General features: G+C 33.9%; 2 protein-coding genes across 4 annotated transcripts in view; one reads left to right on the top strand and one right to left on the bottom strand.

Moving 5' to 3' along the window:
- The window catches only part of LOC116170802 (39S ribosomal protein L15, mitochondrial), a 148876-nt gene that overhangs the window by 113156 nt on the left and 8276 nt on the right, over positions 1-27444 (bottom strand). For both annotated transcript variants that reach the window (XM_031487316.1, XM_031487317.1), the window contains exons 2-3: positions 21461-21511; positions 19905-19959 (exon numbers count right to left, since the gene is read on the bottom strand). The gene's annotated coding sequence lies outside the window, so the exon portion shown is untranslated. The remainder of the gene's footprint in view (positions 1-19904; positions 19960-21460; positions 21512-27444) is intronic.
- Positions 61-7667, top strand: LOC116170799 (protein DDI1 homolog 2-like). Of its 2 annotated transcripts, none has more exons than XM_031487312.1 (6): positions 61-589; positions 637-840; positions 889-1143; positions 1191-1423; positions 1469-1667; positions 1716-1940. In XM_031487312.1, the coding sequence occupies exons 1-6, from the start codon at positions 337-339 to the stop codon at positions 1853-1855; spliced, it is 1284 nt and encodes a 427-aa protein (XP_031343172.1). In that variant the 5' UTR covers positions 61-336; the 3' UTR covers positions 1856-1940. The 2 variants fall into 2 exon arrangements, with proteins under 2 accessions (XP_031343172.1, XP_031343171.1); XM_031487311.1 differs by lacking the exon at positions 1716-1940 and adding an exon at positions 7036-7667 and having other exon boundaries at positions 62-589.

Raw genomic sequence — 27444 nt, 5'->3', positions numbered from 1 at the left:
GTATGTTGTGGATGTGGTTCACATCCCTATCTTGTAGCTAGTCTAGTCGCCGTAGTTGTAAGGTCACTGGTCTGTCAGTGGTGTAGTTTCACAAAAAAATTTTTTGTTAACCGTTTGGCATAAAAACACCGCAATTTAATTATTTATCCATTTGCCAAAATTGCCATAGTAAATCAAAGTATTTTTAACCGGCGAATTAGTGCGAATGATACAGCAAAACCTTTGTTTACATTCTTTATTATGATTAGTCATAACAAATTTAGGTTAAGTTGATTTGTCAGTTCCTAATCAAAATTGAAAACTGAATTTACACCCAAATTTCCGTTAATTAAAAAGATGAAAGTTAGCGTATCGACGATGGCCGATTACGTCTTTACATTAGACGTTTCGGAAGATTTAGAGCTAGAAAATTTCAAGGCTTTCTGCGAAGTGGAGTCCGGTTTCCCCTCGCACGAGATACTGATCAGCTTCAACGGAATGCCGCTACTAGACGAGAAGAAGTCGCTGAAGCAATACGGAATTCGAGACGGCGACATGGTGGCGATGCAGCACATGCTTAACACCGATTCGCAATCGAGCCTGGCGCAAAGTATGTATTTCGATCTTTAATTTTGAAACCGAGAGCTCAATTTGTAGCGCCAAGTTTTGACTTTAGCGGCATTCAGATTCCGAATACGTCGAGACGCGGCGTTGTCGGTCAGGCGACCGGACAAGCCCAACGGCCCGCCGAAGATGATCCGGTTTTGATCCGCGACATGTTCCTGGCAAATCCCGATCAACTTGCTTTGTTAAAACAAAACAATCCTAGGTTGGCAGATGCCTTACTCACCGGAAACATAGGTAGCAATTGTAAGTGTAGCTGCCCGTTTTAGTAGGTGGTTATTGTAGATACTTTCGCGAACGTCCTGCGAGAGCAAGTCCAGGCGAGACAGGACAGGGATCAGCAAAGACTTCGGATGATGAACGCCCATCCTTTCGATTCGGAAGCGCAAAGGCTAATTGCCGAGGAGATTCGACAGAAGAATATCGAGGCCAATATGGAAGCTGCCATGGAATACAATCCGGAAACTTTCGGCACAGTGACCATGCTGTACATCAACTGTAGAGTGAACGGTGTCCATGTAAAGGCGTTCATTGATTCCGGTAAGTGCTCATTGTACCTTTGATTTAGTGTCATTTTTTCTTTGAAGGTGCCCAAACGACGATAATGTCGAGCAGTTGTGCGGAACGTTGCAATATTATGCGATTAGTCGACACCCGATGGGCGGGAATTGCTAAAGGCGTGGGCGTACAAAGAATCATCGGACGAATCCACATGGTCCAAATACAAATTGCCGGCGATTATCTCACCACCAGCTTTTCCGTTTTAGAAGAGCAACCCATGGATATGCTACTAGGTTTAGATATGCTTAAAAGACATCAGGTCAGTTTGTCTCGTGCTGAGCGATTCGGTCAACTCTCTTTGCAGTGTTGCATCGATCTCAAACAAAACGTACTGAGAATAGGAACTACGGGTACCGAAACTCCATTTTTGTCCGAACGCGAATTACCGGAATGCGGCCGACTGAGTGGGCTATCGGAGGAGGATTTAGTACAACCGTCGTCGCGTAAACAATTTCAAGATAGAGACATGCAAGAGGCCATTAAAAATAGTAGAGAAACTTCCAGTAAGTTGCAAAGCGATAATCCACCCGTCCTGCTTAGCCCAGTTTCAGCTCGTCCCAGATCTGCACATTCCTCTCCCCCTTCCTCTCACAACAAATACCAGCACTCTCATTCCAGACCTGGGGGGTCCCAATCAAGACAGGTTTCGTCGTCTCGAAGCGAGAGTCCTTCATATAGCCGTCGCAAATAATTGCAATAAACAATTGATAGTGTAATTTTTTAAAAAATGTGCTTTTGTTCCAATTGGCATTTATGGAAACAGTTTCAAAAATTAACACATTTTTTTATTTATTGAAAAAGTTATAATTATGTGGTTAAAAAAAGCAGTACTTGATGCTTGAGTGAGAGTAAACTGAAAATTGCCCTGACTCCGTATAGAATATGGAAAAAAATCCACAAATTCGAATCAAGCTCCATAGAATATACAGGATGTGACATCAATATGTTGAAAAAGTTCAGAATATTTGAAAGATATGCCCCCATATCAAGACCCTCAATTTTGATTCTTTATAAGAATGTTGTTGGCTCCCAAAGTTTGCAATTTGCTGGCAATACTTCTGAAGAATATTTCAAAAAAGAGATTTCTAAGGTTTTCTATACCCAAAAAATGAATAAAACGTTTTCGCCGAGTTACTTTTAGTGAATTTTCCATGAATTGAGCAGTACTTCTTGAAAGGTCATATAACGGACTATTTATGTGTATAAAGGAAAAAAGAAACATGCGCACACTTGATGTTTAAAATATGGGATATGTTTGCCTTTACTAGAAGAATCTGTGGTTAAAAATTTCAAAATATACCTTCATAAATGAGGTAGTTCACATTGCACGGTCTGTACCTACATGAACACATTTGATTTTTACAATATGCGATATGCTTGCCTTTTATAAAAGCGCCTGTGGTTAAAATTTCAAAAAAATGTATCATAGAGGATAAAACGCTTTTCAAGAGTGTTTCCAAGAAAATTTTTTAGCAAATTTCCTCTAAGGAAATTTCAATATGATTTCTAAAAATTTTTTTAAATTACCAAGATTTCTGACTAAGTATAGTTCCTAAAACTTGTAAGATCTGCTAAAAACATTTGGCAAAATGACTCAAAGGTTTTCCAGGAAGATTTGGCTACTATGAATATTTAAATAAAAACTAGAATATTCCCCAAAATATTTGTAAGGTTTTTAAAACTGAAAGAATAAGATTCTTAAGGGTGTCTATAGGCTATAGTATAATTAATAGGAAAACTCACAAAAGGTTTTGTAAAATTTTGAAGACAATTTTCATGAAAACAGATTTCAAAGATATATAAAAGGACGATTTTCAAGCAGAAACTAAAAAAAATGTTGAGAAAATCGGGAAAAACATTCTACCAAAAATGTTTTAAGACAATTTTATATGGATTCCTATAATTTGAGAGATTTAAAGAAGGTTCATGAAGGCTTTAGATAATTATTTTTTTTAAAATATTTCTTTATATTTAATGTTTTAAAATGTAGCTACCTACCTTGAGCTAGATAGCTATTGCAAACACCTTTTTTGGGCATGTCAAAATGTCGACGTTTTAGATCATTTTAAGCAACTTTTAAAGATTAAAATTGTTTCCCATCTGTATGTAGGTATGTACAGTGTGGTTCAAATGAGTGGCTAGTCATTGGGATCTCAGTAACTGTGAAAAATACAAGGTACTCGACAATGTAGGTTAAATGGGGGCAAAGTTGCCCCGTTTCATGACAAAACACCCATTTTAAACTTTTAAAAATCTTTGAAAATAATTGAGATATCGTCGAAAAACTGAAAATCTCATGTTTCGTTGTCATTTTTCCTAGCTGAAATGGTGGGAAATGGATGGGTCCCGTTAGCACCTTCTATGAGCACTTTCTTTTCGGAAAGTCTGAATTTGTTATCAGAATTTCCATAACACGCTAGATGTTGAAGCTTCTGGCTAATACTTTCTTATGCACTTAATGACCTGTCACACTATACAGGGTGGGCCATTAGTGTGTGGGTGGAAGATTGTGGGTTTATTAACGCACATACTTAAAATTCATTGTGGGGTAATGTTGAAGGATCCTTCAGGCTACAATCTAAAAATATTTTCAACGAAATTGCAATTGTTATACAGTGTGATTTATATGAAAGTTTTTTTTTTTAATGGAACCACATATATAGTATTGCATATTTGGATTCCTTGGTCAATTTTAGTGTAACTTTATGTATTACACATGATGTTTAAAATGGGTCGTTTAGCCGCAAGTCGTCGTTTTTTCAAAAAGTAGATGTTCAGTGAAAATTGAATATCGCAGTTAGAAGGCCGTGACTTTGCAGTGGCACATTTTCAAAATTTCAATCAAAGGTAACTTGATTTTTTTAAATGGAACTTTTTATCGCATCAAATGTAGGATTTTATTACCTTTTAAACAATATAAGCATGTTGATATTTATCTTTTACATATTTTTGTAATTTCTAATAATTCACAGTGTTTTTAGATTTCCAAAGCCTTTCAGTAATTAATAGACCGTTAAAAATTATAAACAATTGAATTTATAAAAAATTTACTCCAAATAAAATAAAACAAAAACTTAAAAAAATCAAAATAAAAAGTTTAAATAATTATTTTGTCTTTTATTTTGAATTTCATTATTCAAAATAAAAGACCAGCAGGTTGGATGAAATTCAATATTTATTTTCTGTTATTCGCAGTAAGGCCGAAATCGATTGCGAATAACAGAAAATAAATATTGAATTTCTGCTGGTCTTTTATTTTAAATAATTATTTAAATAAATGTTCAAGACCACACCTCCCAGGAAATTGTTGATTCAGCCATTCTTTAACGTTTATAGCAAAATGAGGTAGGGCACCATCGTGCTGAAACCACATTTCTTCTACGATGTGCACCAGAACGTTTTGAAGGAGAGCAAAAAAAATAGTACCATTTTTCTAAGACAACAATCAACAACAGAATTGTAAATTCTAATCAACTGAACTGACAGATGATATTTCATTTTATTTTGTGTTAATATTTTCTAATATGGCTTTCGTGGCTTACTATTCAAATTGATTTATTTATAAGTTCACGCATTGGTTTAAATGCAAATTCATTATTTTATCTTTTAAAATGGGCTACGACAAACAAGAGTTTTTGTTTTGTTTTATTGGGGGTAAATATTTTATCATTTGAATTGGTGTTCTTAATTTTTAACAGCCTACTGATCACTGAGAGGCTTTAAAAATTGCAAAAACAATTATTAGAAATTGTTGAAAAAAATAGGTAAGAGATACATACCGGCATGCTTATATCGTTAGAAAGGTAATAAAATGTTACATTTCATGCAATAAAAAAACTTTGTAGTTCTATTTAAAAAAATCAAGTTCCCTCTGATTGAAATTTTGAAAATTGACCAAGGAATGTGTAATAATATACAGGGGGTTCCATTTAAAAAATGCAACTTTGATATAAATCACCCTGTATAACAATTGCAATTTCGGTGAAAATATTTTTGGGTTGTAGCCTTAGCAGTCCTTCAACATGACCAGACAATAAATTTTAAATGTAGGCGTTAATAAACCGGCAATCTTCCACCCACACACTAATTGTCCACTCACATTTTTTAATTCAATATGACGTCCATAAGAAATAAGGAAGTAGTAGCTTGAATAGATGATACTAATGGGAACCGTTCATTTCCGACCATTTAACCCATGAAAAATGTAAATTTGACATTTTCAGTTCTTCGGTGATATCTCAGTTATTTTCAAAGATTTGTCAAAAATTTCAAAAGCGTTTTTTAGTTACAAAAACTTTGTCACCTACACTGTATCTCTTCCCGTTACAGTGATCACAACGGTCAGTCACGAATTTGAACCACCCTGTACGTATATTGACAATTTTAACGGTTCAACCGTTTTAGTTCAAATTTTAAATATGTATTATTAGGCATACGGAAACGAAAAATAACGGACTGAATTTTTGAAAAAAATTTTTTGGACTTTTTTCAAATGGCAACATAGAGTTTTTGTTAAAATGTGTGAAGCGACTTTCTATATATTTCTGTGTACAATCTTCAAAAATTATGCTAGGTTTTATTACAAAAAAACGAAGAAAGGAAATGTCAAAATTAACTCATTTTTTTTGCCAAAACAGTCATTTTGATTTCGTTAAAATTTAGGCAGTTGTACATTAGTAGATATAAAGGAGCTAGGAAGCTGTTCTGCAATGAATTTACTTTAATTGCCTTTTTTTTTACTGAGGGTGGTTTTAGAAAATTCTTAATATTTCCTCGCCAGTAATGTGTCATTTTCCTGACTGTCATGTAAATAAGTATTACAGAACTTATACGAGAGTTTTAATTAGGTACTTATTGTATTTGTTGCTAAAAAATTGCTAAAATTCTGAACAAATTAAGACCACAACCATACATAACTCCCCAAACATCAGTTATACTCTATTCTTGAAGAAGGTAGCGGTAGAAAGCATAGCGAAGTTTTGACCTTCAGTGTGATTGGTTAAAACACGAGTGACGAATTTTGTAAGCTGGTAGTTTCTATTGCCAACTAAACTGTCGAACTGCCATTCGCTGTTAATGTCAAAGATCCTGAGCGTGAAATCGTTTGATTGATTTCTATATTTGCAGTGCTGGATACTTCTACTTAACAAAACTTTGGTGTTTTATGTTTTTCCTGTGTGTGCTTATCTTCAAGTACAGCGCCATCTACTATCTTATTATTGTTAACGCAGTACAGTCCGTCAATTATATTATTATTATTATTATTATAGTATTCAGATTATAGAGTGGGTAAGCCAAGTCGATAAATACCAGACTACTGGGTGTGCCGGATGGTCGAGCACCTACTGTATTTCTATTAGAATTTCCTAGGTAGACCTTGAGAAAATTCGAAGCAGATTCTAAGAAGGTTTGGAAAAAGTTCAATTGTGGTTTTTAAAAGATTACAATGTAAATTTTTAAGATTCCCAGACAACTTTTGAAAAGATTTCTAAATAGAGCTCTAGAATTAAGTCTAAGAAAAGCCTAATAATATTTTCATCGTCGTTTGTTTTTTTTTAATTATAACAAAACAAATTTAGGTTCAATTGTTGTTAGAAAACATGCTCTTTTGTTTGTGTTATAGACCTAGAGTGTAGCTATATTTATAGATATAGAAGGATCGTTATACCATTAACAAATAGCTATATGACTCAGATAACATAGCAAGACTTCACCCTCTTTAGTAGGGTAGATCAAGAAAATGTGTTTGATTTTTACTTAAATTGTATCTCTCAACACTGAAAATTTTACACCTGATACCATTGATGTATCCCTTTCGATTAACCACAGGATTCGACTTATTAAGTTATTAACACAGACCAATTATTCCAGATGCAACAAATAGCAACACGGCGACATCCTCATCGCCGTCGGTCATTCTGAGCAACGACAAATTCACGGAAGCCGACGTGGCGGAGCTGGTCGCTTTGAAGTTCACGCGCGAGCAGGCCATATTCGAATTAAGACGTTTCAACGGTGATAAAACGCAAGCGATCGCGGCGCTATTTGCGAAATCGCTCAAATTTTAACGACGGTGACTGGATTTTTTTATATAAGTGCTAGCAATGGTGTTATCGCGCAATATTATAAATCGAGACAATTTTCATTTTTATATAATATGATTATATAATCAGTAATTAAAATATGCACGACAGAAGTCATTTATTATTATGGTTTGAAAAACTCCTAACAGAAATCGCGCACCGACGCTTCGGTTACCTATACATTTTTTGTGCTTTAGGATCTAGGTATCTTCCTTGTAATGAGCCAAAGTTGGTGTGCATTTCATTTTTTAATATCTTGATTACATGGGCAGCATTTTATTTTGTAAGTCTTAAATATGGTATGCAATCAATGAGTGGATCTTTTACTACGATACATGATTATTGTATTTAGGGCATCAAATGTTGTAACTGAATTGTTTTCATAGTTTTTAACAAAAAGGAATAAAAAATTCTGTGTTATTTCTTTTTCCCTAAGCCATTATTCACAATGACAGAAAACGGACTTCCTGTAATGGTCTGTAATGCATACGAGTGTCGGTCTCTGTTGCACCAAGCAGAAAGTGTTCTAGTTTGCGGCAGTTATACCTACATTTCCCTAGGCGACATGCTTTTACGACCTCCCAATTAGATAGCTTTGCTAAAGTACGTCTAGAATAAACACCTCTATACCAAATGCTAAACCTTAACTTACGGAATACAAAGTCAACTTCCTCCTTGGAGACCCTGTTATTCCAGGACAGGGGACGTATACAAAGACCAGATCAAAAAGGGTCTGGATAACCATCTACTTCCCCATATTGAAGATTCAACAATGATATTTATTAAGAAGTAGACATAGGGATTTGAGTGTATTGTTTTTCCCTCCTCTGTAGAGCGCCTAATTTTATGCAACCAAAATAATTACAGACCTCCGTATTTTCGTTCATGTGCGCTGTATTCACCTGAAGAAAAAGTTGATATTGTCAATTGGTTAATAGAGTCGGTAACATTTTAAGGAGCGTAAGAGGCTGTCAATTCAAAGCAACAATATTCCAATTAATTAATATGACAGTCACATCTTTATTTGTATTTAGAGGTTATTTTGGTTGCATAAAATTAGGCGTCCTTCAGAAGGTTTGTACCACTTACATCCATGTATACTTCTTAATAAATATCACTGTATATGCCTATACCACTGATCATAATCCAAGGGAGGAATCGAAGAGTTGAAACCATTCTGAAAGACGCAAAACAAGGCCGCTGCTTTAGATAAATGGGAGGTTGGAATGGCGTTGTATGGGAAGGAAGCATTATAAATTGGACTGGGCACAAAAACAGAGGAGGTAGATTGATAGAACTTTGTGGGAAAAAGTCACTTGTGGCGGAAGTTAAAATATGACTATAGAGCTAAAAATATAAGGGAATGGGGCTTGGAGAGGTCAGAGGTTAAAAGGTAAAGGATATACACTGCCTTTTTTTGATTTCAAACAGTTCCAAGATTGGGCTACTAGTTCAAAAGTTACAGCCCTTTGAATTTTTTTTCAAATTGGTTTCTGGTCTATAACTTTTAATTGAGAAGTCTGATCGAAAAAGTACGAATTGATTTGGATTCTACGCACCCAAATTAATAAGAAAAAGTATTTTCCCGAGAAATTTTGGTGTAGTCGATTTTTGGTAAAAAAGGAAGGTTATACACTGCCTTTTTTTGAGCCCCGAAAAAAAAATTGTCTCAGGTCGACCCGGAAAAAAAATTTTCTTATAGAATGTGGCCTGTAGAATCCATAATTTCAAACAGTTCCAAGATTGGGCTACTAGTTCAAAAGTTACAGCCCTTTGAATTTTTTTCCAAATTGGTTTCTAGTCTATAACTTTTGATTGAGAAGTCTGATCGAAAAAGTACGAATTGATTTGGATTCTACGCACCCAAATTAATAAGAAAAAGTGTTTTTCCGAGAAATTTTGGTGTAGTCGATTTTTGGTAAAAAAGGAAGGTTATACACTGCCTTTTTTTGAGCCCCGAAAAAAAAATTGTCTCAGATCGACCCGGAAAATTGATGATTTTCGTCGCTTTTATGAATTTCCTAGGCTAAGAGGTACACCTAGGCTAACTTCTGAGTATCTATCTTGTATGAAATTTCCCGAGAACTATTTTCAGCTAAAAGTATTTCATATAGACCTCATAGATCGCGAGATATCAGCCAAAAACAGCGAAAACACGGTTTTTGGGGGATGGTGGGGTGGCTGGAGCCTTTAGCACAGGGTCTGGAGGGTGGGATTTTTAATATGTTATTTTTGACACCTAACTGAACATATTCCGCAATTTTTTTCTTTTCCACCTCAAAATGTCCAGTTTGCCAATTTTACAGTCTCTATCGCCTAGACTAAGAATGAAAATGACACGAAAGTTTAGATAGACCGATCTATGGAGAGGGAATGGGAAAATATAAACTAGAGCTACAGAAGGTGGCGGAAGAAGACAAACAACACAAGAAAGAATCCATTGGTGATGTCAAAACTTTACATACAGAACGGAGTATGTAAAGTTGCCTATTGTCATTTGTCAAATTTAGCCATTTATAATATTAATTTTTCTATTTCTGTGACGTGTGGAAATATTTTCTGTATAAACCCCACCAATAAATATTATTATTATTTCGATTTTTAAATGTTCTTATTTTGTGCTCGATTATAGGTAATTTAATGCACATTTTCTATCTATATAAAACAAGCGGCAGAGCGTAGGATATTTGGATTAGTGTTATATATTGACCTAATTATAATAATTTAAAAAAAAAAATTTTCTGTGCTAACATGTTACCTATACGCCATTGAAATGAGAAAAAAATATCTATCAAATGAGGCTAACGAAAGTGTGCTTTGCTATGTAAAAATTCAATTGTTTTTCGTTATTCGGTTGTTTTCTATAATAAAAACAATGGAATGCTGCCTTATTATGTGAAAAAAATTTCGCAATCCTTGCAACCATCGGAAACTGAAAAAATTCCGACTTTTGTAGATATCCTGACAAAAAACGAAATTTTGCAAAATCGTTTTTATTTTTTACCGAAGTTATTTAATAAGACATTTAAAAATAAATGACATTATTACGGCTCTAGAAGATGCTAGTTTAACATTTTAAGTATGACGTTTTGTCTCCGGTTAACCATCATCAACTTTGTTTTTTCTTATGGAAGTCATTTTTACTGTTTGTGTCATATGATAGAGCATTTATTTCTGATTTCAAAAATCACTATTTTTAATAAGAAATGGCGCTATTAATTCGTAAAAACGCAAGAAACTACGAACTACACTACGACTACGATAAGGTTTGGCAAAAAAGAAGTTATTTTAACAAAAAATTAATAGTTAAAGAACCAATTATGTTTAGATCGTCTAAAAATCTCTTATTTAATCCCAAAATAATCTCACACGTTGGCAGCTACCAGGGAAGCATGGTAACTCGAAAAACCTCCCAGAAAACATAGTGGAAACAATTCAGAAGCAACCATCAAGCGTATAGAACGACATGCAAACTATGGCTGATGCGTTTGTTTTATTTATGGATATTTATGAAAAATACATAGTCGTCTATGAAAAACACTTGACAGCTGTAGTTTGTTTTTTTATGGAAAAATTCCGAAACGACTAGATACTCTAACTATAAAAAATTTGACATGCTAAAAGTGCTTATTCATTGCAACGAAAATTCGAGAACGGCAGGTCTTCGCAATATCACTTTCCGGAAAAGATACAACCAAATGTAAAGTGATGTTTAGACAGTATAAATTCTTGTTATTTATTATTGTTATTAAATTAATACTTTTAGGTTGAATGATAATTTAACTGAATTTGGTTTATTTGTCCAGCCTCTACTTAGAAATTATCAAGATAACTATGGCTATTGGGCCACATCTAACTGTATGTATACAGGGTGGTGACTTGTGTAACGCATCATAGAGATTTCAATGTAAAATTCATAACATGCAATTATTGGCTCCCCAAATTATTTTAGAGCATAAATGTACCTATTAAGGTTTTTTGTAGAAAAAAATTTTTTACGTCAATCAACCATAGATATTAGTTTTCAATTTTTTGCATAATAAAGGCGGAAAATTGGAAAAATAAAACCCGCATCTTTTTCAATAATCTGCGATGCCATGGAATTTTCTAAAACAAAAAGATATCCAAATTAGCAGCAGTTCGAAATGGATTTTATGATCGACTTGGTTACTGCCTTGCAGTTAATCGTGACTTATTCGAACATTTATTGTAAATTGTTATATCAGGAAACCGTTTTTAGTAATTTGGTCTTTCTATATGTTGAATTTGCTGTTCTAATAATATAATACTTTTTGATAGAATTTGATTTGTTTTATAGCAGACATTCCATGGCATGACGGATATTGGCGTAGTTTCTCGATTATAAAATTCCATGGCATCACAGATTATTATTGAAAAAGATGGGGGTTTTATTTTTCCAATTTTCCGTCTTTATTATGCAAAAAATTGAAAAGTAGGTTGATTGATGTAAACAATTTTTTTCTACAAAAAACAATACATTTTTGCTCTGAAATAATTTGGGGGGCCAATAATCGCATGTTATGAATTTTACATTGAAATTCCTATGATGCGTTACGCAAGTCGCCACCCTGTATAAGCCCAAGGAAAATTTGGGTTTAATGTGTGGTGTTGCCTGAGACGACATAGTTTAAAATATTATATTTTTAGATATATCCAAACGGTAGAGCACAATCTGGAAGATTTACTCGAGAATATTATTTTAGAAGAGAGAAGAACGATTATCTTTTAGCAAGCTCATAATGCGTTAATTGTTCAAAATTATTTCAAATTTAAATGATCTCGTATCAACTAATTGGATGGGAACGCAGAAGCCAATAAAATGGCCAACACGTTCACTTGACTTAAACCCAATATCCTTCTATACGAAGAGTTACGGGAAAATGTAAAAAAATCGTGTAATTGAAGCAGTTCAACCACTACCTACACCACGCTCCTGAATGTAATAAGAGTTTTGTTTGATAAAGAGATCCAGCATGTGCATTTTCCACAATTGAAAAATACTTGTAGATTTTGTTCAATATCAACTAGTTCATTGTTTTGTTTACTGTTTTGCTTGAATTCAAGCTTATCTTTCAAGTGTTTCATAGGCGACTACATTCTTTGTTATTCATCTTCAGGCAAGATGTATAAACAAAAGAAGTTATTATTGAAAATAAGTATGATGTTTCATACATTTTCGCAAAGATCGCAATTTTTTAGAACCATGGCCAACTAATTAAAAAAAAATTAGTTACAGAGTAGTTACTAAAAGGACTAGAAAGAAGCGACTAACGGCAGTGCCTGACTAATGCTAAAGCGATTTTGTTCTAGCTTCAAAATAAAGGAGTTAGGTACAGGAAATTAAAGGAATCGGCCACTTTTCAATTTTGCTCTATAGGGAAAAAACCAAAGATGGCAGCTTATTTCTCGGAACGGTAGGGGAATAAGCATGAAAAAAAGAGGCCACGAGTACCTAAGTCATTTTTGTTTATCTGCCCTAATAAGGAAGTACTTAGTCATTTAATCCCATCGAAATTGGACCACACTGTACTGCTCCCTTGTTAAATATTGCAAAAAACACTTTTTTTTTATTAAATTTGATCTTTCGATCTACGATTGGAAGATCGATTATAATAGGTACCTATAATCAAGATCTAGATACAAGATCATCATCTAAAAAGAATCTAGATACAGATTGTATCGGGTAGCATTTTTTATTACGAATACAACGATATACGGCGCAAACAAAAACAAAAGTTGATTTCAACAGGATGGCGCACCCGCACATAACGCCCTAATAGTGCGACAATATACGATCGGACAAAAAATCTCCTGGAAAATGGAAAATTTGACAATTGCACTGTCTTATGGTCTGAAAACTGCATAATAATTTTCAAAAATTATGGATAGGTGGAATAAGCGTTCTGAAAATTTTGATACCTGTCAATGCATGAACCTTCAATAGATTTTAAAAGACACGAATTAATTCTGGGGTTTGTCGATATACCTACAAGTACCTAGGTATAGGTATACGGTATACCTACCAATGTCTCACTCACAAAGAATTTTTCAAACCTACTCGTAAGAAATGAGCAAATTGTAATAAATTTTCAATTTACCAAGGAAAATAAGACCAAACAATTTAGTTCATAGTAGCTAATATCTGTCAGTTATTATTCCCAAGATAGAATCGTTACAATCGCACTCACTATGCGGAACTGAACTCTTAATTTCAATTACAAACACTACAATTTCAATGCGAGATTTACAATTTGTCACCTAATCCGCTCTTCATACTTTTTTGTTTGACAAGCAATTGTCGCATGTTTTCATAGGGTGCCCTCGCAATCGACAACACGTACAAGCTTCGCCCTCCAATGCAAGCACGAGGGAGAAACATCAATTGGTCCACTATAAACGCCCATCTCATCCGAAACATATGTCGAAGAGTGAATGAAAGTGCAATATAGGGGCGAAATCTCTTACTACATTAAAAGGCCATTAAACATGAATAGCAACTAATTAACAATAACATTTCAATAGTTCGCACATTTATCATCTCTCTGGGCTATAATTCGATTTCACCTTAATCCTCGTAAATAATTAGATAATTAATAACGCATCTTTAATTTGTAGTGTAGCAGCTTTGGTAATAATTTATCATGCAAGCACCCCTGAAGCGATTTAGTAACCATAAAGAGCGGAAATGTATATATATTTTAATGACATTATGAATTAGGGGACACAAATTACACCTTCGACCCCGGTGTTACTGGACTGCGAAAAAGGAATTGTGTGCCTACTGATGGCCACTTATACCTACATCGATGTTAAACTCAAAAAAGTATTCTTTCCTGAAATTTCTTTGAATATCTAAAACTAATAAATTTTGCATCAAGGGGTGACATAGGTGAAACGCATTTTCCACGGTTGAGTGATTATTCGCCCTTTTTGTGTGTATGTCGGGACCCCTGCACGTGTTCATATCTCATAATCAGTACGTTTTTATTTCTTCCTTCGATTTATGACGATAGACAGATAGTTTCAGGTGCATGTGTACTTTATTGGTAACAAAGCTAATGATGGACGACAAATGTGGTTTCGATTTGATAATACTTGTTTTGGTTTAGGTATCTTTGTCTTGTTGGTAAGAGAAGATTTAAATTCGTAAAATACAATTCTATACACGAAATTCAATTTCATTCATTTACACTTGGTCGATTATAAACGATTATAAAATTCTACTAGCTAGTCCTAGAATAGAAAGGCAGAAGGGGAATACAGCATAGAGAATTTGAGGATTTCGCCAAAAAATGGCACCTCGAATTTGGTTTGGTGGTTATTCTGCTAGTTACAGTAGGCATTTTATGATAATTGACAAAATGAAAACCTTCGAAACCAGGGGCGGACTGGCCCGGGGGGCGGGTGGCGATTGCCACCTGGCCTGTAGGTCATAATGGCCCGTTGGAAATTTATAAGTATGTGCTGTATTTAGTTTCTTGCACTATTAATAAATTATTAACACGTTTCTCTAATTGGGGTTGATGTTAGGTTGTTAAAAAATTCTGTTTTAATTGAAGTGTTTTACAATGAATTATCATTTTTTGTCGTAGCATGAAAGTGCTGAAATACAATGATAGGCGACGCGCCTCGTTTGGATTGTATATTTTGTTAGTTTTAATTATCAGCTGCAATTTAAAAAAAAACTGTATTGTAATTGATTTCCGAAAAAGGAGTACCTTAAAATGAAGCAAAAAATGTTTTTGTGGTGCATCGCAGAGCTACCCCCCCGCCACCTTCATTACTACACTAATACTAGAATGGCCCGTAACCTATGCAATTCCACCTGGCCCGCCCCTGACTAGAAACCAATTTCGAAAGAAAATTCAAAGGGCTGTAACTTTTGAACTAGAAGCCCAATCTTGGAACTGTTTGAAATTATGGATTCTACAGGCCACATTCTATAAGAAAATTTTTTTCCGGGTCGATCTGAGATAATTTTTTTTTCGGGGCTCAAAAAAAGGTAGTGTATAACCTTCCTTTTTTACCAAAAATCGACTGCACCAAAATTTCTCGGGAAAACACTTTTTCTTATTAATTTGGGTGCGTAGAATCTAAATCAATTCGTACTTTTTCGATCGGACTTCTTAATCAAAAGTTATGGACTAGAAACAGGGGCGGACTGGCCCGCGGAGGCGGGTGGCGATTGCCACCTGGCCTGTACGTCATAATGGCCCCTTGGAAATTTATAAGTATATGTGCTGTATCTAGTTTCTTGCACTATTAATAAATTATTAACAAGTGTCTCTAATTGGAGTTGATGTTAGGTTGTTAAAAAATTAAAAAATTCTGTTTTAATTGAAGTGTTTTACAATGAATTTACCATTTTTTGTCGTAGTATGAAAGTGCTGAAATACAATGATAGGCGACGCGCCTCGTTTGGATTGTATATTTTGTTACTTTTAATTGTCAGCTGCAATTTAAAAAAAAAACTGTATTGTGATTGATTTCCGAAAAAGGAGTATGTACTAAAATGAAGCAAAAAAATGTTTTTGTGGTGCACCGCAGAGCTCCCACCCGCCAACTTCATTACTACACTAATACTTTAATGGCCCGTAACCTATGCAATTCCACCTGGCCCGTAAGTACCCAGTCCGCCCCTGTTCAAAACCTCCAGCGCTTGATGGAAATTGGATTCAGTAGGAATTACGTTTCTTTCCTCTGGTTACAATAAATTGCTTAATTTCAATGTTTAAATAAATTTATGTACCTATTTGGAATTTTTCTGCGAGTTATGCGTTTTTTTTACTGAAGGAGTACAGTATCTGTTTCTGAAACTACTTTCGTCTCTAAAAAGAGTGAGGAAAATGTGATTTTCCTCTCTAGTGAGGAAAGTAAAAAACAATTGCCGAATTAATCTTTATCATGACATTTAAAATTGAAACATACCCCGATCTAGATTGCTATGTGTTATACTTCATTATTGCATACGATAATTTTTCAATTTTGATTGTAGTTTCAAAAAAAATGATGTGTAAAACTTGAGAAGAAAGTGTTTTTCAACTCTCTCCTTCAATTGACAACTCGAACTCGAGTTGAAAAACTCCACTTTCTTCTCTAGTTGTACAAATAACTATTTCAAATTTTCATTACAAATTATTGACAAGTAATGAGATATCAGTGTAAACTATTTTTACCTGAGCTAGCTGGAAGTGAAAGTCCAAAAAGGTAAGTTCCAAAAGTACTTCAACCAGAGGAAGAAATTACAAGAAGAATCATACCTTTTCAAGATACCAATAGAAATCGGCCCCTCTCCAAGGGTCAGAATTACCGAAGAGTCCTTTAATTTGTACCTGACCGGTATAAAATGGCGTCCGCGTGAGGACTGCTACATACCTTAAACGATTTGATGAATTCAACACATTTGAATAACGGAATGAAACTTTTGAACACTAAGTATAATTGCCGACATTTTTTTTCCAGTCTGATCATATTTCTGTTCAGCTACATTCTAGAAGTAAACGCTACATTATGCCCAATTTGAAAACTGGGGCGGGGGGAGGGATAGTGTGGAATGTTGTATTTGGATTAACTGAAAAATGGGGGAGCGCAAACGACCACAGAAAAACATTTCAAAATTGAAAAATGCGGGCGGGGGGGGGGGAGGGGGGGGAAGTTTTTATTTGGAATAACTGAAAAATGGTGGGAATGCAAACGAAGGTATTCGGGGTGCAAAGGATCACTAGGTCAAATTTGAAAATTGGGAGACAGTATGGAATTTTGTATTTGGAATATATCGGGGCGCAAACCAAAAGCAAACGATCACTACAAAAAAAGGTTTTTTTAACACTGAGAAGCGGGGGGGGGGGTTATGGACTTTTGCATGGAACAATGAATGGTGCAAATGAAGTCGCTCTGTGAAAGAATAATTATTTGTAAAATTGAGGGTGCAGTTATGAATGTGTCCCCCCCCCTCCATTTGATTTTATCGTAATTTTGAAACCGGCCGCGTTGCGAAAAACACAACAATGCAATCGTGTGCAAACAAACGGGCGCATAATCTAGGTACTTCAAAATCCTAAAATTGAGGGGCCAATTCACACAGGTCTATTTAAACCAGGGTTGGCAAAACGAAAAACCCATTTAAAAAACCCTGCGACCTATACAAAAACCCAACACAAAAACCCAATTTTTATATGTATAGTATTTAATGACAAAATATAATGTAGTTTACTTGGAAACAGACAGGTACTGATAGATCAGTCTTACATTCTTATTCCTAAGTTTCAAGAACATTTTACATTAAAATATAAAATACGAAACGGCTTTTTCATTAGAAACAAAAACAAAATAAAATATATTTCACTTGGAAACAGACAGGTACTGATAGATCAGTCTTTATATTCTTATTCCTAGTTTCAAAAAAAATTTACATTAAAATATAAAATACAAAACGGCTTATTCATTAGGAACAAAAAAAAATAATTAAAAACCTAAAACAATTTTTTCTCTTTTTTAAAGTGGCTCATTTTTATTATTTATTTTAATTCACATATCAAAAAGAAACACTCCTTCTATTTTATTACAACACTTAACCAAAAACAACCAGTCTAAGTTCAAAATTAATGTTATTTTTCTATAATTTGAGGTTAGAGTTCTTGAAATTCGACAAATACCCAAAAATTACCCAAATACCCAAGAAAAATACAAATACCCAAAACCCCACCCAAAGCATACAAAAACCCAGATTTTTGCCAACCCTGATTTAAACCAGTATTTTCTTGGTTTCAGTTGTAACTGATAGCTAATTTTCATGGAAACAAATGTACTTATTCACATAAGGGGTCGTTATCTATTAGAGAAAATGGAAGCTAGAGAAACCGGTGCTTATTAAGTTCAAAAATTTGTAAAAAATCGAATTTTGATACTGTGAACAGAATGTTACTCCCACTCCGATGATCTTGCCAATAAAGAACTATGTATCTGTCAACAATCAGTACCTACTATCTCAAGATACTCCTAGTAGGATTTTCACGTACATCATCGGTGTATCACATCTCAATTAGGTATGTTTACATAGTATCTGAAATCGATAGAAAAACATAAATATGAAGGAAACCATACGAGAAGTGCTGCATAATGGTGGGTATACCTACTGTAGAGTGTAGAGGATCGTTGGTATAATGGGTTCACCAACCACAACGCAACATTGTTCGTATGGTTTCCTACAACACCTGCTTGTTCTGTTCTATCGATTGCAGATACTATGTAAACATACACATACTTAATTAAAATGTAATACACCGTATTTAGTAAATTCGAAACCATTTTTTTAACTATGGTGCAAGAATACAGAATACTACTAACATCGCATAATATTTCGGTAGAAGTTCTACTGAAAAACAAACGCTGAATGGCCTGCACGGTGCAGTGGCGTATCACAAAGACATTGGGTTGTGGACGCTTGCCAAAAACCGAAAACCCCGTAGACATACAATTATATAAATTACGTTCTCTACGACTATTAAGTAATGCACTGATTCTTGTCGCATATTAAATTGAATAATAGCGTACATTCTTCACAGCATTTTTTCTTTCGCCCTCGATTAGCCAATCACGTGCTTTGATTTTTTAGAATTCACAATAAATTTACTGCCGGAAAAATTAAAAAAAAAAAAGTATACGTAACTGTACACTTCTTGCATTAGTCGGAGAGAAAGTATAGTATTCCAAAACTCGCTCTTGAGCTCTTTGCGCGAAAATGTAATTAATGGTATGAATTCAAAAACACGGCAATAACGCACACCTTAACCAAAAGTCCGAAAGTGGATTTATTTAAAAAAAATTTTCTTGAGACAAGTTCATTTTAAGCTACATGTACGCCATTCCCTATTTAGCAGACAGTAATTTACTCTCGTCTTGGGATTAAGTGGTAGAACAGTCGCCTAATTTTGGCAAGACTGAACTTCGTCCCTTTGGACACTCCATTTTTTTCTTTTTTTTTAATTGTTTTCTTGTTTTGTTATTATATAGGTATTATTGAGGTGGAAGTATGTCCAATAAATGGCTGATAATAATAATAATTATTATTAAGTTTTCCGAATATGAACTTCGAAAGCTTCACAAAAAGTACTACCTATTTTATGTGAAATTTGATAAGCTATAATATCAATTCGCGAGTTTTTTTTAAGGATTTAAGTAATACAATTTTTATTAAACACGATTGATCAAAATCAAACGCAATGTGCATTTGAAAATAAACTAAAAAATGTTTGGCCCTCGTTGATTTTTGCAGGTAGGTATACAGAATTTCAAATTTTAGTTAGAGCACTGTAAGCGCCCAGATTAGTACTCCAAATCAATACAATAATGCTTCATTAGAAAAATGATCATCATTTAAGAATCAATACAAACGCTAGGTTTAAATTATATGGTCAAGTTCTTATAGGTAAGGGAAGCATCCCTCAGCCATGTATGTATGTGATTTATGCGCAATAGCGTGTTATTATTAGTCTAGCATATATTCAAATCATTATTATTATCAAGTGTTTTGCATAATATTGCAAACCGAAATTAATGTAATATTCTGTTTTAAAACACACCAAGAGAAAATCATTATAAATGCAGAGAATCGGAAAGAAAATAGCAACGACTTACCGAAAAGAACAATAGGTAATTAAAGATAGCTCGGCCACAGCAAATCCTCCTGAACCTGTAACAAAAACCAATTGTCACTACAATATTTTACAGTGTATCGTTAACGGTTAGTTTATTTTAACAGGGTAGATTTCAAAGTACACAGAGTATTATTAAAAATAGAAGCGTTCATGCCATGGGGTATACTTTGGTAAGACGTATTTCACGGTTAGTATCTATTGTTGATTTTGGAAGACTTTTTGAAATTCAACGGAGTCATAGGGACAGGGTCCTAAGGAAAAGCAGTCAAATGTCAAACATTTTGAAAAATCTTGAATAATTTAAAAACCTTTGATGCTATAGGTATGGGGAAATGCGGTGTCTAACGACGTAGATTTCGAAAATGCAATAAAATACAGGGTGTTCTGTTTAAACTACAAAAGTTGCTATGCACCTCCTGTAAAACCGGAAGTAAAACGATCATATTTTCTTTCTATCGATATGCAAATTTTGAGATTTAAATTATCAAAGAAAGCCTGATTGCTTTTAGATAACGATTTCCGTGAAACAGCCTGTATAAATGTATATATTAGTCCAATGTAACAACAACTTCACCGAATTTCACATAATGCCAAATTTATTTGAAGTAACTAACTTTAAAAGATTCGATATATATCCTAATCCCCCATAACCCGTAACGTTACAAAGAATCACAAGAATTCTTTTGCAAAATTTGCCATCACTGACCATAGGGTTCTTCACCGATCATACGATTCTATCACATTTATAGGCTAGTAGAATTGAAATCTAAATTGGATTTAAATCCCATAAAGTTTTTTAAAGTCCTCTAAATTAACTTATTGTAACGGGCGATCAAAAATGATTTGCTGTCGAGTCGCCTTTGGAAGTTCAAGTACGATTTCCCATGTAAACAAAAATTCCAAAGGTACTCGACAGCAATTCATTTTTGATCGCATGGTATTGTTAAGAAAGTGAACGGTGGGACAGAACTTTTTTGTTTATTATAATTTAATATATGACAATCAAGTGCGTGGAAGTAAAAATCAAGCAGACCGTTTTGTTCTGTCATTGAGATGGTTTCAAATTGAGTAATTTCATTGAAATTTTTTCAAAATGTCAATTTTAAGTATGTAATTTCTCTGAAAATGACGGATGGAGGCAATTATTTATTTTAGAGAACTTTCAGGTCGCGATTTCTAAAAGTGACAGCGTGACAGTTCTCATTATTGACTACCTACTAGTTAATAATGACCAGATTATTAACCACTTCGAACAACTGCCGAGAAAGCCTACTTTACAAGTGCAAAAAAGATTAATAATATAACAATAATCGACAGTTTCCAGACTTATCAGCAAACCTGTTTGGCAACATGGCGTCTACCAATTCTTTCCTTTGCCTACTACCACTTGAATAATAATAGTTTAAGAAAGATGAAAAAATGGCCATCGATGGTTTCAATTGCCTACCGAAATTAATGTAATATTCTGTCTTAAAACACACCAAGAGAAAATCATTATAAATGCAGAGAATCGGAAAGAAAATAGCAACGACTTACCAAAAAGAACAATAATTAAAGATAGCTCGGCCACAGCAAATCCTCTTGAACCTGTAACAAAAAACAATTGTCACTACAATATTTTACAGTGTATCATTAACGATTAGTTTATTTTAACAGGGTAGATTTCAAAGTACACAGAGTACTTTTCAAAATAGAAGGCGAGATACGAGCGCTGGTTGCATTTTAAAACGTCACGCATTGAATTGTGCAATAAATAAATGCAAAAGAAATCCCTCTAAAGTACTTAGACGCGCCATCAGTCCTCGAAGAGATTTCCTCCAGGGGGTTACAAAGAAAAGACCAAAGCATTCATGCCTTGGTCAAAACTTGGGATATACTTTGGTAAGACGTATTTCACGGTTAGTATTGTTGATTTTGGAAGACTTTTTGAAATTCAACGGAGTCATAGGGACAGGGTCCTAAGGAAAAGCAGTCAAACGTCAAAAATTTTGAAAAATCTTGAATAACTTTGTAAACCTTTGACGCTAGGTATACGGAAATGTGGTACCAAGCGACATAGATTTCGAAAATGCAATAAAATACAGGGTGTTCTATTTAAAATAAGTGCTGAAACCACATTTCTGCTACGATACGCACAGGAAAATTTTGAAAAAGAACAAAAAAATTGAGTACCTAGTTTGAAAATGGTATACAGTGTATAATCAATTCTTTAAAGCACGCGCAATGAGTTTTAGGGCACGACGCGAATTATTATTATTACTATTATTATTATTATAACATATGTATATCAATATCTTTGTAAATTGTTAATACTGTATTAATGGTAACCTTTCGATAAGTCTTTTAGACTTGAAGGGAACCGACAACTATTGTTCACTGATGGAAATAAAAAAAAATTCAATTCAAATTATTATTATTATTAAAAAAAGACCAATTAAGCGGTGCTCTTCACTATGGATTTTAAAGTTTTTGCTAACAACAAACAATCATCAAAAGAATTATAAATGGCAATGTTAACCAATGACATTTTATTTTGTTTTAATATCCTCCACTATGGTTTTTCATGGCTTACTATATTAAAAATGAATTATTTTAGCTCACGCATTGGTTTAAATGCAAAATTTATTATTTTATCTTTTAAAATGAGCTTTTCTTTATTTGGGGTAAATGTTTAATCATTTTAATTGGTGTTTACAATTTTTAACGGCCTACTGATTAATGAGAGACTTTGAAAATCAAAAAACACTGTGAATTATTAGAAGTAATATACAGACATGCTTATATCGCTAGAAAGGTAATCAAATCCTACATTTGATGCAATAAAAACCTTGGTACTTTCACAATGTATTTTAACGGAGTAGCTTCTACACTTATACCTTTATGTTTTTTCATGTCATCTCATTGGCTAATTTTTTTTAAATTTGATTTTGTATTTTGTTTTACATCACTAATAGGTTATCTAGAGGGTTATCTTATAGAGGATTAACGTCATTATAAAGTAATTTATGTCATCAGCTGGTTAAGTGGTAGAACAGCTAATTGTTACATGTTAACGAAGCTTTCTTTAAATTAATTTCCATGCTGAACTTCGCCTTTAAATGTATTGTAATATGCATTTAATAAAGACATTTATTATTGTTATTATTTTTAAAAAAATCAAGTTACCTTTGATTGAAATTTTGAAAATTGAGTGATTTCTTTTAACACATAGCGTTTTGGGTATGTTGGTACATTTCATGATTAATAAGAATACAGTCACGGCCTTCTAAGTTTTATGATATAACTACGATGTTCAATTTTTACTGGACCTGTACTTTTTGGAAAAATGACGGATTGCGGCTAAACGACTCATTTTAGGTATCATGTGTAATACCGTTTATCGTCGTGTATAATACAAAACTTTATTTTATAACAGAAGTCACAAAGTGTCTGACAATTTGAATTTAATTTAGACCTCAAAAATAGCAAGCTTAGGTTCTGTGGTCGCAGTCATTTCCATAGGAACAGCACAAGTCATTCCAAACGTCATTTTATATCGTACTTCACGTGACATTTAAAGTAAGAATGACAGTTGTCATTAGAATGTACAATCATCTGTTTTACTTTATGTATCCTTGTGGTTAAAGTGATCACTTTATCTACCCTCGCGGTTAAAGAGCGTCTTAGCTTGTCTGTGCTAGTAGTCAATAATGAGAACTGTCACTCTGTCACTTTTAGAAATCGCAACCTGAAATTTCGCTCAATAAAAGTTCTCTAAAATGAATAATTGCTACCATTTGTCATTTTCAGGGAAATTAGATACTTAAAATTGACATTTTGAAAAAATTTGAACGAAATTACTCAATTGGAAACCATCTAATTGACAGAACCAAACGGCCTGCTTGACTTTTACTTCCACGCACTTGATTGTCATGTTAAATTAATAAACAAAAAAAATTCTGTCCAACCGTTCACTTTCTTAACAATACAATATGTTAATTTAGAGGACTGCAAGTACTAGTAGTGAAAACAAGTTGTAAATCAGCATATGCATGATTAAAGCGCATTTTTGGTAATGCAGGTCAGTATTTTATTAGCGAAGTTTAAAATTATCGATCTCACGAGTAATTTTGGCTGCGTTAAATAATTAATTTTATTTAATTTCAATTGACGGTACGTCTTCATTTTGTAAAACAAATCACAAAGTAAATAATAAGTTTTTATACTGGTAGCGCTATCTAACGGTAAAATTATAGCACCTCCGAAACCCATATCGAAATTATTTTCTTCAATTATCGATCTCACAAGTAATCTAACTCAAAATAGACTAGTGCCTGCACATCTACACTATAGCAGGAAGCTTTTAGTGAAAATTTGAAGTCTCTAGCTATTGTAGTTGTGGAGATCTAACGCGGACACCCGGCCTGCCAGCAATAACGAATATAATAGCGTATTTTTTTCAAAAATGCGCTAAAAAAATAGTATACACGGTGTCCATTTTTCGAGTGCCACTTATCTTAAGAGATAGAAAGTTGGTTAAATGGGAGCAAAGTTGCCAATTTTCGTGCTGAATAAGAATCTGAAAAGACATTTCAAATATCTTCAATAGTTTTGAATATATCTCAAAAAAACAAAAATTTCTGATTTTCGTTTTTATTTTTTTTATGATAAACTAATCGCAGTAGACATTTCTAATTAATACATTATTCGGACACTTTTTAATGGAGATTTCAAATATGGCATCCTGTTTTTAATAACTCTCCAGATGACGGAGAAACACGTGGCAACTTTAGTTTTTCTTATGGACGCCATTTTGAATTTTCACATTTTGAGATTACGTCTTTTTTTCTCTTTACAACGATATATCACACATGGAGGTTCAGTATCACATTTTTCCTAAAAATAAAATTTTTAATTTTTTGAGAAGAGTGCTTTGGGAAAACAAAACGTTCTTTTGTTGTGAACAAAAGGTTGACTTATTTCATGTAGTGTCATTTAGGTTTATGCTAGTTGTATTGCGAAAATGCCTTTTTCAAATGCAGATCAAAGAGATATGATTCAAATTTACTACACTTCTCTTTTCATCGAAATGCCCACATGACTGCTGCAACATACTTGCAGCGTTATCCAGATGTAGACAGCAATATGGTGATAGACCCAATGAATATGAGCAGGGAATTTTGCAAGCGGATGAGATGAAAATCGAATTTCTACTTCGCTGACAACGCTGCAACCAGACAGATGGATCAAACTGTCAAACTTTTGTTGACAACAAAAGAACGTTTTGTTTTTCCAAAGCACTCTTTTCAAAAAATGAAAAATTGTATTTTAGGAAAAATGTGATACTGAACCAGTATGTGTGATATATCGTTGTAAAGAGAAAAAAAGACGTAATTCCAAAATGTCAAAATTCAATATGGCCCCCGTAAGAAAAACTAAAGTTGCCACGTGTTTCTCCGTCATCTTGAACGTAATTAAAAACAGGATGCCATATTTGAAATCTCCATTAAAAAGTGTCCGAATAATGTGTTAATTAGAAATGTCTACTACGACTAGTTTATCATAAAAAAATTAAAACCGAAAATCAGAAATTTCCGTTTTTTGTCATATCTTCAAAAGATATTTCAAATTTCTTTTCAGATTTTTATTCAGCACGGACATTTGCAACTTTTCACCCATTTAACCAACTTTCTATCTCTTAAGATAAGCGAGATCCCCATAGTGGCACTCGAAAAATGGACACCGTGTATATATTACGGTAGAGAAGTCTATTATTGCCTCAGCTCAAGCGCCTCTGGATGTAATGTAATCTTGGTGCTCAGGCAATAATACTAGACTTCTTTGCCTTGGTATATGATGTAGTAATGTACCTACTATTATTTTATAGCACACGTTCAATTGACATTTTAATAGGTTTGAATAAGTAGACTAAGCCGTTCTTTAACCGTAAGGGTAGATAAAGTGAAACAAATGATTGTACATTCTAATGACATAGGTCATTCTTATTTCAAATGCACGATATAAAATGACGTTCAGAACATATGACAATTCTGTTTCTATGGAAACGATCGCGACTGTAGAACCTAAGTTTGATATTTTTGCCGTCTCTAAATTGAATTCAGAATTGTCAGAAGCTTTACAATAATTGATATGGCTTCTGCTATAAAATAAAGTTTTGTATTATACACGACTATAAAGGGAAACTAACCATCTCGTGAAAGTTAACATCTTTCACTCAATGGTTAAAATATCCCTTTATAGTCTTGTATAAAGACCATTATTAACCACTTTGAACAACTGCCGAGAAAGCCTTCTTTACAAGTGGAAAAAAGGTTAATAATATAACAATAATCGACCATTTCCAGACTTATCAACAAACCTGTTTGGCAACATGGCGTTTACCAACTCTTTCCTTTGCCTACTACCACTTAAATAATAATAGTTTAAGAAAGATGAAAAAAATGGCTATTGATAGTTTCAATTGCGTACCATCATTTAAATAGTTTGCAAGGAAGTTAAATGGTATTTACAGGTCTAGATTCTTTAATAAAGAGATTTTTTTAATAAAATCATACCAGACCAATGACTTCCATAAGAAAAACACAGAAGTATATATCGACGGACGTGAAAATTCGGTTACATTATATTATTATACTCACGCAATTATCTTTTACAGTTTTTAAAAATCAATCAAACACTTGTTTATAGAGCATTTTTCTATAAAACAAAGAGGGTAAATTTGACTCTCTGAATATAAATTAATGTACTCAATTGAAAATCAATTCGTATTTCAAGACATTTTCTTCTAGGTCAACTTAAGCTTGTCACGAGAGCATTTTCATTTGAATTTTTTGGCAAATTTTTCCCTGCCGAATTGCGCGTCCGTAGAAATATTTAAGTTGTAAAAGAGTGAAGGTCCTGAAAACAAGGTCCGTTAACTTGGCCCCCCCACTGAGAGATTTCATAGTCGTATTATTTTGAAATGAATGCGCTCATATGCGCCGCCGATAATAACTCTTGCCCCATTATCGTTTTTTAGAAATCCGAAAAAACATGGGGGAGGGGGGCAAGTGAACGTAGCCCCCCCAGTACGTATTTTGTCCCTTGTAACTAGGTCACCTGATACATTTGGTTATGCGCTCAATTGCGCCACTTGAATTAAAGCTAGCGCCATTACGGTTAAGCCGTGACAAATTTTCAAAAAGTGGGGGGGCCAACTTAACGTTTTTAAAAGTTACTTTTTTTTAACATCTTTTCATACGAAATTGTACTCTCAGGTATGCGCTGAAATGCGCCGTAAAAAGATATCTTTGCGCCATTATTGTTTTTTGGTTATCCTTAAATATATTTGGGGGGGGGGGCAAGTGAACGGAATCCCCCATAACGCATTTTGCTACCGGTATTTGTGCCACTTGATACATCTGGTTATGAGCTCAATTGCGCCACTTGAATTAAAGCTAGCGCCATTACGGTTAAGCCATAAAAAATTTTTAAAAAGTGGGGGGGGGCTAACTTAACGTTTTCAAAAGTTACGTTTTTTA

This window comes from Photinus pyralis, unplaced genomic scaffold (assembly GCF_008802855.1).
Source record: "Photinus pyralis isolate 1611_PpyrPB1 unplaced genomic scaffold, Ppyr1.3 Ppyr1.4_LG5, whole genome shotgun sequence".
Lineage (NCBI taxonomy): Eukaryota > Metazoa > Arthropoda > Insecta > Coleoptera > Lampyridae > Photinus > Photinus pyralis.
The sequence above is the reverse complement of the archived record's forward strand: the minus strand, read 5'-3'. Positions and strand labels throughout refer to the sequence as shown.